The sequence below is a fragment of the Hibiscus syriacus genome, unplaced genomic scaffold (assembly GCF_006381635.1).
Source record: "Hibiscus syriacus cultivar Baekdansim isolate YM2019G1 unplaced genomic scaffold, ASM638163v2 tig00111851_pilon, whole genome shotgun sequence".
Taxonomy (NCBI): Eukaryota; Viridiplantae; Streptophyta; class Magnoliopsida; order Malvales; family Malvaceae; genus Hibiscus; species Hibiscus syriacus.
Window position 1 is genome coordinate 344,342 of NW_024063203.1, and position 15,117 is coordinate 359,458.

General features: G+C 33.4%; 3 protein-coding genes across 4 annotated transcripts; all 3 read right to left on the minus strand.

Moving 5' to 3' along the window:
* Positions 1-2,120: 2,120 nt before the first annotated feature.
* Positions 2,121-5,518, minus strand: LOC120172431 (EVI5-like protein). Of its 2 annotated transcripts, XM_039179885.1 has the most exons (9): positions 5,306-5,518; positions 4,442-4,684; positions 4,096-4,291; positions 3,520-3,690; positions 3,324-3,440; positions 3,025-3,222; positions 2,875-2,934; positions 2,690-2,788; positions 2,121-2,361 (listed from the first exon to the last, which is right to left on the minus strand). In XM_039179885.1, exons 2-9 carry the CDS (start codon positions 4,570-4,572, stop codon positions 2,284-2,286), a joined length of 1,050 nt encoding a protein of 349 aa, XP_039035816.1. In that variant the 5' UTR covers positions 4,573-4,684; positions 5,306-5,518; the 3' UTR covers positions 2,121-2,283. The 2 variants fall into 2 exon arrangements, with proteins under 2 accessions (XP_039035816.1, XP_039035817.1); XM_039179886.1 differs by lacking the exon at positions 2,875-2,934.
* A 5,140-nt stretch (positions 5,519-10,658) lies between these two features.
* Positions 10,659-12,234, minus strand: LOC120172430 (proline dehydrogenase 2, mitochondrial-like). The gene is made up of 2 exons (XM_039179884.1): positions 11,712-12,234; positions 10,659-11,549 (listed from the first exon to the last, which is right to left on the minus strand). The coding sequence occupies exons 1-2, from the start codon at positions 12,213-12,215 to the stop codon at positions 10,659-10,661; spliced, it is 1,395 nt and encodes a 464-aa protein (XP_039035815.1). The 5' UTR covers positions 12,216-12,234.
* A 1,744-nt stretch (positions 12,235-13,978) lies between these two features.
* LOC120172525 lies at positions 13,979-15,066 on the minus strand. The gene is made up of 4 exons (XM_039179969.1): positions 14,825-15,066; positions 14,560-14,688; positions 14,193-14,321; positions 13,979-14,060 (listed from the first exon to the last, which is right to left on the minus strand). The coding sequence occupies exons 1-4, from the start codon at positions 15,049-15,051 to the stop codon at positions 13,979-13,981; spliced, it is 567 nt and encodes a 188-aa protein (XP_039035900.1). The 5' UTR covers positions 15,052-15,066.
* Positions 15,067-15,117: the final 51 nt, after the last annotated feature.

The window sequence follows — 15,117 nt, forward strand, 5'->3', positions numbered from 1 at the left end:
TCGCCTTTAATAATAATGTGGGCAAATTAGTAAATGAATGAGGGGGTCCAATAAGGATATATCATGGAAGGGGATCGAAATTTGGGCAAGTTGGAAGCTTTAGTGGATAAGAAAGACTCATCAATGATAACTCACCCGACTCGTCAATGGTGACTCACCCCCCAATAATCATAATTCAATATAAAATATACTAATGATTAATGATAAAGTATTTTTTCTTTAAAAAAAATCAATAGTATAAAGTATAAATCAATATTGTAAGAAGGAAAGCTTAATAAAATCCAAGTATAACATGGAGGGATAATAGCCCAATACCCCCTCTGTAATTTTTTTTTTCAATGTGGTATGCACATTTAAAAAAATGGTGATTTTGGTATATGAAGTTTCATTTCTTCTATTAAAGTAATACAAGTCATTAATATTGTTAAGTATGAATTATTTAACACACTTCTTCAATTAGTGTTTGACACTTAACATCACACACATCATTAATTATATTAGGGTAAATTACAAATTTGGTATATGAACTTTACTCTCTATTCTATTTCACTATTATACTTTAATTTTTTTAATTTTCTTACGAAACTTAATACATTGAATTTTTTTATCACTTGGCGTTTCCTCACTAACGACGTTATAACCAAGCTTTCATATAAATGCAAAACGATGTCGTTTGGTGAAAATTTTATTTTTTTTAAAAATGACGTCGTTTTAACGCCGTTAATTATTTAACAGAGAAGTGATAAAAAAATTTAATGTATTAAGTTCAGTGAGAAAATTACAAATTTTTAAAGTTTAGTGATCAAAATAAGAGAGTAAAGTTTAGTGAGGAGATTTGTAATTTACTCATTATATTATGTGTCAAAGTTATGATTGATTTGATGTGTTGCATCACTTTCTATTTAATGGTGTTACGAACAAGTACAACTTTAAGAGACAGAATGAAACTACAGGTACAAAAAATCGACATTTTTAAAATATAAATACCATATTGAATGATTATATAGTTCAAGGGTCATTCGTGTTATTATTCCTAATATAAAATTAAGAATATGATATGTATAGGGATCTCTCCCTAGTCTTTTCATTGATTTCGGCTCTCTTCCCCACCTGAAAATGACCCTTCACTTATTTCAATAGTAATAATGACACACTCAGTTTGCTAAAAATAGATTATCATTGGCAAAAGCAATTTAATTTTTCAATTTAATTAAAATTTTAAATTTTAGGGTAAATTGTGGTATTAGTCACTAAAGTTTAATAATATTTTTTTTGGTCTTTCAATGATAAAAATTGGGTAAAGTACAGAAATAGTCCTTTAACCATAAGATGTTTTATTGAGTCATCTGACTATTAAAAGTTATAAAGTGATTTTCTGACTATAGGAAATTAATTTTTTTAGTCTTCAAGTATTAAAAGTTATAAAATGGTCAATTGATTATTGATATGTTTCAAACTCATCTATCTCCGTTAAAAAATTGACGGTAAACTAAGATGGATGTTAACTTATATATTGTAATATGATAAAATATGATATCGTAATCTCAAAATATTAGACAACTCAAATGATTTTGAGATCAAATTTTATCATATATCAGTCAATAGATTAATGTCAAACTCATACGACCGTCAATTTTTTAACAGAAAAATATGGGTTTAAAAAATATAAATAGTCAGGTTACTATTTTATAACTTTTAATAGTCAATATACTTAATAAATCAACAACCTTTAGTCAATGAATTACTTTGTAACTTTTGATAATAGAGAGATAATTACTTTATAACTTTTGATAATCAAGAACTCAACAAAATAATACTCTATAATCACGTGAACATCTATATATTTTATCATAAAAATTGTAATTATAATATTATACTTTATGAATTTATTTTATTAGTCACTCGACCCGTCGACCGTTATACATGAAACAACTAGATGTGTGACTTTCCTTTTGCTTATGTAAGTAAAAAATATGTATTTATTTATTTAATTTGTCATGATATTATTATTTTTGTTTAATTTTTTATCAAAAAAAATTATTATAAATTTATGAAACAACTAGTTGGTACTAATAACATTATTTTCTCGATATAATCATTCTAATTCGATCGATTAATTAACTAATAAGATTATTTGATACTAATATATTATTTGATACATCATACTATAAATACATGAATGCACTAATTATTGGGATGTCCTAGTTGGTCTCTTACAAGATGAGTTCACCTTTCCTCCCCGACAACAATGTACAGTTTCAGTGGTTGCTTCAATGTACTTGTTTACTCTTCAATTGTCGCCTTTGCCTTTCCATGTTTCTTATCGTACTCGATTTTCGATTCCGATAAGCTCCGGGATACCTGCAAACCACTCGAACATAAGTATAGTTCCATTGATGATTGCACATTCATTACTAATCTCTCGACTTAACTCGAAAACGTTTTAGTCACTTGTTTTACTGCAAGAAACCATTAGCAGGTCTTGCATCGAGCAAATTCAATACAATATGCAAGTCATCAAGCAGAAATCCATTCATCAACAGATGCATGTAAAATAACATTTCTAAGTTAACTCTTTACATAATCCGAATAACCAATCATCGTCGCACAGGAGAGATGCATGCAGATCTTATAAAAAGAATTTTAAAGTAGTTAAAGCCATAAAATTTTGTGTCGAGAGAGGCAGAACCTTGATCGAATAAGCCATGGGCAGCAATATATTGGGATTCATTGCATCCTCCGGGAAGTTGCGCAAAGCATGAATGAGTTTCTCAAAGGGTAAATGTATCTGATGAACAATGTAACATTGTAGCAATGTAAGGAAAATGATTGGTTGGACCTCAAGAAATTAAAGATTGTTGTTGAACTACTTACCAAATCATCATGGCAGTATTTCAAAAGGGCCAAACCAACTTTAAAGACGATCGTGACTCCCTGGAATATCAAAAGATGAAATTTATTTCGTTTTTCCGTTCTTTCATTTATTCGAATGCTTGAACCTATACCATATTTCAAATCACTAACCTCGAAGAGAAATACATCCCAAATTCGGAGAGCCAATGGAAACGGGAACGAGTAAGAGAATACAGTTATGAACCACTGGCTAGCATACATGCTTGGATTTATCATTTCACGGCTAAAGTGCTCACCCAGCTTTGGCAATTGCTCCCTCACCAAGTGCTCAAACTGAGACAGGTATTGTTGTACAAGAGGCAGCCCGACCTACCCAGTGCATACACATTTTCAAATAACCGACAGAAATAACATAAAATGATTCATCCCGTGTCGTAGATAGAAAAAAAAGGTTTTAATACAATAAATACCTGATACAATCCTTCCATAGGAGCATGAACAGCTCCTTTAAGTAATGCAACCAATAACCAAAATGCATCCTCTTCGCTCATATAAAGAAGCAAAAGACCTGCTAAAAACCCCATTCCCTGCATTTTGACAAAAATCAATATCATTATTAACCTAGACATGTATGAATACGAGGGGCACCAACTACGCAGGACAAACCTGGACATAGCCAACAGCTCTATCGAAGACAGAGTATGCCTTCAAAACATTGTAAAGGGACCTTTGGCCAGGCCCATGTCTCTGCTGAAAGAAAACATGTGTCGGAAAGGTGCGGGATATATCTCGAATTATATCCAGTTCTGATGCAGATGTCTCATAAATTACAAGTTGCTGCAACGCAGAAAGTTCGTCAGCAAAGAACACGTACAACAAGGAAGAAGATTTTCGTTATATATAAAAAAAAGGAAAGATAGAAAGAAAGAAATAAAGAGAGAAATTGGAAGAAGGGAACAGGAGGAGAAAGTTCAAATTTTATTTACCCAAAGGTAAGAATTAAACACATAAAGGTCGCATTTGGGTTAGAAAACACTGTAAAACATAGGATAAATGAAAATTAATAATGAAGATGGAAGCAGACCAATTTTCACCCATGTTACTGTTAGAGAACTTAGCAGAAATAAGTAACATTGCATGTTAAGGCATAAAGGAAAGTCGAGCAAAGGCCATAGTATTCCAAAATAGTACGGTTCGTTAAAAAAAAGAATGCCTAAACCTGAAAGAAATTAAAACAAGTACCTCATAAACCCCTGGGTTCATCAGCAAGAGGTCTCTGCTTCCAGAGATCAACTGCCAAACAAGACCCCTTAAACAATCAGGAATTCCTTTCCTTATACGCCTTTTAACGACATGAGGCTTTCTCCTCACATAATGTTTCCAATCACTCCCACCAACCCCAATCATTTTCCTCCATTTTCTTACACTTCTAGCTTCCCTGCATATTTCCAATCACCATAAAACACAATCAAAATCAATGTTTGTTAGCACAAAATATAGAATCATAAAGACAGATACACTCATATCACTTAATTAAGCTCGAAACAAAAATTAAAGAAAATATAACTTTTCCAATTGAATCACTAACCTACTCTTTGCTAAACCTTCCGCAGCGCTACTATTACTAGCATTCTGCTTTATAAAACCATATCTGTCCACGGGTGGTCCTATATGAACTGGTCCTGGTTCATTGTCGTCGATTCCTCTACCCCTTTCCATTTTACTATTCAAAGACGAGACGGAATAACAAGTGGCAAACCGACTAACTTTCTTCTAACCTTCAAGATGGAAAAGCACCGGGAATGTGTTCGATTAGGTACACAGGCCGAATCTGGTAGCAGCAAAAGAAATCAATAAAAAAATCTTACAGCCACGATAACAAAGACGAGTAAATCAACTCTATTATTCATCATAAAAAGAATCAATCTAAAATGATGAAAGTATCATATAGACATACCTTGCTGCAAGCTGGAGCTTTTTTAAATATATATATATATATATATATATATATAAAATATATTTACAGAATAATATGACAACTTTAGTTTCTGAAAGACTATGAGCATATACCATTACTATATACCATATAATTTGTCATAAAAAATAATAATCACAATTCATAATCAATAAGAAAGAAAGCCAAATTCATTATTTAATAACAACAATTATAGGCAGCAAGAGGAAAGTGTAATCAGCTAATGAAAAGGCTAAAAGAAACAAAATTGAACCTTTTTTTATCATCTACGCGATTCAAACATTAGACTTTCGAACTAAGAAACACGTTAAAGAAAGAAATGTAAACGAGAAGATAAAGAGGAGAAATTTAAAACCCACCAATATTTCACAATAATACGAAATGGGTATTCCAGAAATGCCAAACCAATCAATGAATTATGATTAAAAACGAAACTAAAAACATCCATGCAAGAAGTCATAAGGAAAAAATAGAAACCTGGGAGCTTGTTGAGGAATTTGAGGACTAGATCGAAGAAGATGCTGAATTGATGGGGTCTTGAAAATGGTTTATAATGAGAAAAGGTAAGGCTGGTTGGTTTGGTTAAGGGCTAGTTTCTGTTGCCATTGTTTCACCAAACACGGACCTTAACGAGCTTAGCCTTCAAGCTTTTGAAACCCCCTTTCCATTAATATCAATGATTTGAGGAAGATGGTTTGAAGTTGGTTACTTGGTTAAATGGATCTGGATATCTATAGGAGAGGCCGTTGCATTTGAGGCTCACTGGTTAATCCAATATTGTTTTTACAAACCTAAAATGATGAATGTAGTCCTAATTTTTGTATTTATTGTCAATTTGATCCTTTATTTTATATGATAAATTATTTTGTTTTTAATGAAAATGGGGATTAAGTAGTAGAATTTTGACGATGTTAACGCTATAATTTTACATGATAGTTCGTGTGTACTTCAATATTAATGCAAAACAATGAAACATTAATAAATAACTTTTTTAAATTTTAAAAAATAATTTTGTTGGAAAATATATTCCGTAAAACGAGATATTAGTATTGACTGAAAAATATATAATAAAATATAGAGTTAATTGGATCACATGTCCTCAAATTATAACTCTCATTTTAAATTAGTCTTTGAACTTTCAAATGTTTCAATTTCCTCCCTAAACTATGACTATCATTTTAAATTAGGCATCAAACTTTTGAACATTTCAATTTCATCCCGAAACTATGACCATTCTAAATTTGTCCTCAAACTTTTTGAATATTCCAATTTTACCCGAAACTATAAACATATACTAATCACATCCCTTGTTCATAAAATCGTTAGGCCAAGTTATATTATTATATGTTATTCTTACCATTACAACATCAAATTGAATCGATATTCAATCAATCCCTAAAACCCTAAAGTGGTCGAATGCTTTAGATCACTCTACACTTGATTTTAAACAACATACATGCTTGAGGATTAATCTTCAACGTTAAAAACACAATAATCTTTCATTAATTCCTCAAACTCCATAAACCCTACATAAATCCTAACTTTTAATCTCAACACAAAAGCTTGTTCACCATGTAATACTTATACCAAGTGATAGAGAATTTCATGTCGATTAATTCTCTATTTCACAACTTAGTCCAAAAATCAATATGTAAGCTTAAAAATCAAAAATAAAATACTCACCTAGAAGCAATGGTGGTTTCGGCCTTGATCTTGGAGATGACTGAAATTGTACTAAATTTCTTGATTATTCTAGTATAAATTAACCTTAAAATATGGTACTTTAATAATATAATTGAATTTAAAATTCAATTAATGAGAAATACCAAAAATACCATTAATGAATCTTAAAAATTACCAATTGTCATTGCATTATCTTCCATTAAAATATTCCTTAGTCAAAGATGAACAAACTTGACTTTGACTTTCTACTTTGGCCATGCAATTTTTGAAATTTGCATTTTAGTCACTAAAAATTTCACTTTTCAACCAAATCTGACTGAGCTAAATTTCGCTGATCTAAAATATGGAAATAATATTTCCAAACATCCTCTAACCTCCTTCAAATTTTGTAAAATTACAGTTCGATCCTATTATCCGATTTCTATACCGAACTTGAACGCTTTATAGCTTTTAACATAAATCCTGTATCGAAAATCTGATTACCACCAAAATCATTGTTTTAGGTCAAATTGTTCATTTATTGCTAAAATATATAACTTTTTAAAATTATATTTTTAGTCCTTGAACTTTTCAAAGTTTATACTTTAGACACTAAACTTTTAAAACTTACATTTTAGTCACTAGACAAAATTTGGGGTATTAAAAAATGGTATAGCTTGGGCACTTATTTTCTAATTAATCCAATATAAAATATATAAGCAAAAAATCGATAAACTATGTTATGGTACTAACCACTGCCTTAGAAGCGAATTCGTTCTGATGTGTGTAATGGATGAATGATCTCCTGAGGCTAGCACGACTCTTCAAATTTCGTATACCTGAAAGATGGAGTGAAGTTGAGTGATGTTACTCTTCTCTCTACTCAAAACAACACTCAAGAAAAACTTTATGAAAACCAAATAGAGTGTTCCAAAACAAATGTAATTATCTTAAGGATATCTCTAAAGAGTAAAATTGTCCGCTATTTATAGACTAAATAGTGAGGACAAAAACATTATTTTTAAAGCACAATTTAAAACTATTTATAATAAAATTAAATGACATTATGAAATGAGTTACATTTTGAACATTAACAATAAATTTATTATAAAATGATACAAGCTAATTCAAAAAAATTATATTAATTTTAGAGACATAAGATTTATCATGTTAACAACAAGTGTTAAAAATTACATCCCACCAGGAGCTATTTTACCTTAAAGTAAAAGGTGGGGACTAAAGTGCTCCAATATATATATATATATATATATATAAAGTCAAAATGATTATTCAACCAAACACTTGAAATATTTTTCGTCATTATATCAATGTAAAACTAATAAGAACATGAAAAAAAAGAATACCCAAAGTTATATGGTAATATCAACTAATTTGGAAAATGGTAAATACTCAAAAGAGAATCGAATTAAATTTAATCTTGAAAATAATCCGGTTGATCCAAGACCAATACTATAATTTAAAATTATAGAGCGTAAAATACGTATTTAGTACCTAAATTATCATTTTTTTGTCTATTTTAGTACTTAAATTTTTATTTTTTTTCAAAATCACACCTAATGTTTAGTTTTTGTTTCATTTTAGTGCCCACCGCTATAAACTTAACATGTTTAATACCTAAACTATTAGTTTTGATCCTTTTTAGTACCTAAACTTTTAATTTTTTTTTCTTCAAAAATTAACATTAAATTTGAGCAAGTATACTAAAATGAAACAAGATCTAAACTTTAGGTATGATTTTGAAAAAATTGAAAGTTTAGGTACTAAAATGGATCAAAACTGATAATTTATATACTAAACATGCAATTTAACCAATTATAGATTATTTCTAAACAAAGCACATAAACCTACATGCATCTCCTTTCCTATTTGGATGAAATGCATTTTAATGAGCCCGCTTTTCCTTTAAAAAATTATAGATTATTATTCAAATTATAAAAGTAATCTTCCTTTATACAAAGATTAATCATAAAAGTAATGTTGTGCATTAATTTATACATTGGCGGAGCCCAACTTTGTAGGGTGAATACCTAAAATCTGAATTTTTGTATTTTATTAATGATGTTCATCTTGAAATCTAAATTTTTTTTACTAGTTATTTATTTATACTCGTCTCATTTAAAAATTTTATGTTGTTAACATATATACCCACCCTGAAAAATATTTCTAGATTCGTCACTGAATCTATAAGACTTTTTTTTTTCTTTCAAAATTCTAATTTTTAAAATTTGACTTAACAATACAAGTTTTCTAATTTTGTTCTTAATAATATACGCATAGATTAATTTTGTATTTCAGTAGGTTGAATATATATATATATATATATAACTAAACAAAATAGCAAAGTTTAGGAGTTTTTTTTTATTTTATAACATATTTTATGATTGTTATATCATTCGTTCTTAAAATATATCGATCACTAAAACCAGCTGTATTATCACATTAATCTATCAAATGTAACACTTAACGTGATGAGAACAAATCAAAATAAACAATAATTTTTGTTAAGAGAATATTCGATTATTAATACAAATATTCACTCTCAAATCTCAATACGTTAAGAGGATAAACTTAAAAGGTTTTAGAAATTAAATCTATAAAATTTTAATAAAAAAATAAATTATTGATAAAACTATAAAAAAAATATTTAAAATATAAGAAAAATTAAAAATTTTAAACAAACAACTGCCCCATGTCCTTCTGACTCATCCCTGCCCTAATTTATCCTATACTTATATATAACAATGATTGTGGTGTAGCTTTTTAATATAGCATGAATTGAGTGACTTCGGTAGTAAAGAAATTATTGTTATTTTTTGAGGTCTTAAATTCGAGCGCTAGAATGTCAGGAGTGGAGTGTTCAATGTTCAATGATTGAGAATTATCTTTGAACATATATTATCTTATACTTACTCCAGATTAATTAATTAAAAAAACTTTTGAATATAAATTAAGGTGTTCAAATTTCATTCATACTGCCTGGCAAAAAGGATTCACACACGTTGAAAATAAAATAAAAAATTAAAAAAAGGAAAGAAAAACTAAGTCTAAAATGGCCATCCCCGCCACCTGTTCAAAAATACATCCTTTTAACGTGTGCCTATTTCCACCTTCATGCAACCAGGTGACCTAATCTCTGGCTTCCCAAGGCTAAACTCACGATATAATGCACTCAAAATAAATAATTCACGAAATAACGTTATCCCAACATTATTTGCTGAAATAGGGCGAAATCAACAGTGTGGCCGTAGGTCGCCATGCCTTCCGGGCGACCTACGACGTGGCTTGCCATGCACAACCCAACCATAGGTCGCCATGCACTCCCAGCGACCTCCTAGGTCGCCATGCACGCCCGGCGACCAAGGAGGTCGCCATGCACTCGGGGCGACCAAGGATTCATGCATGGGGAGATCGTGCCATGCACTCGGGGCTCGGTTCATGCATGGGGCACTCGAGGCGACCAAGGATGACCAAGGAACGATTCATGCATGGGACACTCGGGGCGACCAAGGATCGGTTCATGCATGGGAAGAATGGGGAGATCGTGCATGTGTAGGTCGCCATGGAGTCCCGGCAAGGTCGCGAGCAGGCGAGCATGCAGCAGGGCATGGATGGGCGTGCTCCTTTGGCGAGATGGGCGTGCATGGGCGTGCATGGGCATGGAGGTCGTTGGCTGGTAGGTCGCAGGGCATGCATGGCGACCTACCAGGTCGCTGGGCGTGCATGGCGACCTGGTAGGTCGCCGGGCGTGCATGGCGACCTACCCCCGGTACTGTAGAGGACACCACTTGAGCAATTAATCTGGCGATCCCACTATTTCGTGAAAAAAAAAATTCAACGCACTATCAACGAGATTTTGCCGGCTTCCCAAATTGCAGGCTCTTTACCCTTCTCTTCAACTCTTTCCTGCAAAACAAAACACAACCCGAATCATTACTTCAAAATATAATCATAAATCACCAACATAAACAACGAAACATGCATCAAAATTTAATTACGAGTCTCGGACATAAATAGTAAAACATGCATCAGAATATGACCACAAATTTCGAACATGAACGGTAAAACATGCATCAAAACATATGAGTCTCGAACACGAACAGTAAAACGAATACAATAGATGTCATAAGAAACCCCTAAAAGGAACAGTTTACCTAATGAGAACTCTATCGATACTTGAAGTAGATAGCAATCCTCTGTTCTCTTCGGTTCTCCTCAAAAGATACGGCATCACCATATCCACTGGTCCGTAGGGTAAATATTTGCTCACTTGAAACCCTGCATTTCTCAAACCAAACGATAAGGCTTCTGACATTCCATACAACTGAGCGAATTCCAGCTTGGGATTCCCCTTTCGAATCCCCAGATCCCGTGCTTTCGATGCCGCCAGTTTCCCCGACTGAAGATTATGAGTCGCGAGCACGACCGCGTCGTTGCCGTTCGCAATCCTCTCGAGCATGAACGAGGCACATTCGTCGTAACACGAGTGTGTCTCGTCGATGCTGTCATGAATCGGCGAGTCGTAGCCGAATCTCGAAACCGCTCTATTCTCGCTAGACATGTAAGCACCCCTCACCATCTTAAACCCCATCGGCACGCCAAGTTTATCGGCCGTTTTAGACGCAGTAAACAGCCTCTCCTTGGCGTCTTTCAAGTACGCTTGGATCGTGCCGTAAACGGTGGCGTTACCGTCTTTGTTGTACATGATCGCCGAGGAGTAGGTAAAGTAATCGATGGCGGGTTGCAACGATGTGTCCTCAGCGTCAATCGTTAACGGCACGTTGAGATCGACACATTTCCGGCAGAGATCTTGAAGTCTCTTGTGGGCTAATTCGAGGTCTTGTTCTTCTTGGGGTGTTAATGGTTCTGGTTTTCGGAGTGTGTGGTAAAGAGGGCTTATGTCGGTGAAAATTGGGAGAGTGTTGAGCTTCCATGGAAGAGTGAAAGATGGATCTTTGTATTGCCATCGGAGTAAGTCACTGACTCTTCTTAGAAGATTTATGGGACATATTGCTGTTATCTTTGCAATCACAAAGCTTACCTGTAAGGGCCAAATCATAAATTTTATTATATTCATTTATAATTTTATGGTCAAATCATAAATATTAAGGGTCAAGTCATTAATTTTATTCAGTTTAATAAGGCTCCATTAAAGCTTAACCCTAAGATTTCATTGTTAAAGCAAAAGATACGGAAAGCTTACAGAAGAAGGTGGAAGGGACTTGGAGAGGTCCACGCTGCGAATAAAGCCTTCCAAATTCCGGTCGCAGCCGTCGTTATTGCTTGTCTGCTCGACGGCGTAAGAGAGCATCCCTCGCAAACCGGCTTCGTGCATTTTCCGGACGCACTTGCCGGCCTCCTCGGTGGTCTCGCCGGCACAAAAATGCTCGAACATCGTGTGTTTCACGGTCTTCAATATAACATCGCGCACCAGACCTGTTTCCACGAGCCTGGAATTCATAACCCACATCCCGAAATCAACGAACATCTCGTTCGCGACCAACCCCAGGTTGACCGTGGAACGCAGAAGCTTCCACGTCGAAACGGATGAGAAAAGCTTTCGGTGATCATCGAGGTCCACGATCGTCGGCGCGGCCGGTTCGGGTTTAGAGGGACGGGAACCGGCGGCAATGGAGGAGGAGGAGGAGGCGGTGTTGAGACGACGGCTGAAGAGGCGGAGGGTGGTGGTCGGTAGCCTTCTGGCCATAGAAGGGCGGGGGATGGCTATTCTACTAAGGGAAAAAATTATAGGGTGAAAATTGTTGAACACGATGGAGAATAAATATAAAATATATAGGGTTCAATGGCACCGTCACCATTGGTTTTTTAAGGATGAAACACCGACAAATCTATGTAGGAATTGACGGGTTTTAGACATGTTGATGACTGGGAAGGGAAACAGAATCTTTGTCTTAATTAAGGATGATTACCTTGATTATGGATTTACGTAGATCACTTGCTAATATAAATTTTTCATGAATTGTAAATGATTTCATAACCTAACTTATAATTAGTTAAATCTTTGGGTAAACTGCATAAATGGTCTCCCAATTATAGGATACTATTTTATTAAGTCCCTTGACTATTAAAAGTTACAAAATGGTCCTCCGATTATAGAGTGTTGCTTTGTCGAGTCCCTTGACTATTAAAAGTTATAAAAATAGTCACCTGACTATTCATTATGTTCCAAACTCGTCATTTTTTCGTTAAAATTTTAACGGTATTCAGAGTTGAATGTTAACCTTAGTGATTATGATATGATAAAACTTGATCTTAGAATCTCAAACGACTATCATATTTCAGTCATCATGTTAACGCCTAGTTTAGACAATTGCTAACTTTTTAACGTAAAGGACGAGTTTGGAATATAATGAATAGTCAAGTGACCATTTTGTAACTTTTAATAGTCGAGGGACTCAACAAAGCAACACTCTATAGTCGGAGGATCATTTTGTAACTTTTAATAGTCAGATGACTTAATAAAGTAGTACCTTATAATCGGAAGACCATTTATGTACTTGACCCTAAATATTTTGATAATAAGTAAGTCGGTATTTCTTTTGAACTATTGTTTCGCATATAATTTCTGACTTTTATGAATATAAATTTTTATGATATAAAAATTTTATTTTAAAATCTGACTTTTATGATATATAATTTTTATTCTCTTTTAATCGTTTATTTTATTATTTTATACAGAGATTACAACCTGTTAAATTAGATCAAATTTGTAACTAATGTGACTTAAAAATATACATCTTTTACACGAATCCAAATCAATATGAGTTTAAAAAGATTTTATTAAATCCAAAACTTTAGGAACAAAAAATTATATTTGCACTCGACTCAGATCGATATAAATATATATTTTATTCAAAAAATTAAAGGCCTAATAAAAAAAAATTATTGAGATGGGTATTAAAGCAATTACTTTAAATATATATATTGTTATATCGAATCACAGATTTTTCATCCTATATCTGAAATTGATATTCATTATGTGAAATAATTAAAAATTTTAAATTCATATTATTAAAATTATAAAATAATTCAAATAATTATAAAATAATTTAAATAATTATAAACAAATATTTAAACTTATTCATCCCATGTGAAAGCATTGCCGTTGACATATGGCAGCTTCCACAGCCATTCCCCAATTATTAGAATACTAATACCGTATAGCATTGTTATTTTTTATTTTCTTTAGGTTTAGATCATGGAACCAAATTTAAACATTAACATTATATATATATATATATATATATACATTAAGCCTTCAGTTTAAGTTTAGGCTTTAAAACTTGGGGTCAGGTTTAGTCTTTAGGACAGGACAAAATTCGTGCAATATTACAAAGCTGAAAGGAAAGAATAAAAACATGAACAAGACTCTTGCAGTCTGAATTTCTAACCGAATACAATATATTTGGGATCAGTTTACTACTTAATTTGTAAACCTATATGACCCTGTTAACTTTTACGTCGGCTAAGCTCCGATGAAACGGCTTCTAAACACCACCAGCCGAGTGATGAAAGCTCGAGATACAACCCTCTGTATGTATAACAATCAATCATAAAGGGAAAGGCTATGAACAGGCGTTGATACCTATACATCATACATACATGCACATTCGTACAAACATACATTTGAATGTTGAAGGTCATTATAATCTGTCGAACCTACTTGTCGATTCTAAGATTATTACAGAGATGTCGTAATTCTGGCCTTGCATTCATCCACGTTTTGAATTTCGTCACAGTTGGAGATGTGCTGTATAGGTACGACCGGAATGTGATGAGGAAAAAGTAGCGCCTGCAAATATAAACGGACAAGTTTTTGAAACACGAAAAACGAAGCCTATTATGTTCCAAAGCTTAGCAGCAATAACAGCATTCGAGAAACCCGACTAAAACCACAACCATGGCCTTGAAGTTAGTTTTACTTGAACCCATCGTTCAAAACACAAACACTAATGGGCAAGCTAAGCTACTTGATGAAGTCTGTGAAATCAAATTTCGCTTAGAGCAAGAGCAACTATGCAAGAACTAACCTCATAGTCATAGCCTTAATGCCCATATCCATGATGTATGCTTGATGCTCATCATCGTCATTGCAGACCTCCTTGAGTGCCTTACTGTAATGAAGGATATCACCTCGTAAATGCCCCGCACCAGCACACCTTCACAATAGAACAGAAGAAATCCATCACCATTAAAGGGTAAAAAAAGTCGATAAGTAGGATGTTAAATGACTAGGGGCAGGGTAAACTTCATTTTGATTCTTTAAAATATAAATAAAGGGGGGAAATGAGAGACCTTTCGATAATGATATCAACATCTGCTTTGCTTTTGGGACCATGCATGAGAACTCTTGTAAGGCTTAGTATATCACGATAATCAACCATCCTTCGTGCTTCTTCATCAGAAGTCCAGGATGGTGCGTTTTCTTCAGCTGTAGAATGTCGATGTGCATCACCCAATGATTGCGCAGTGGATGTACCGATGTTCACCTCTGCATCCAGTATGCAGCAAATGATTGCCATTGCATATGCAACTCCTCCAAATCCAGTGTGTGATACATAGAGGTAACAATCTGAGGAGCTGTAGAA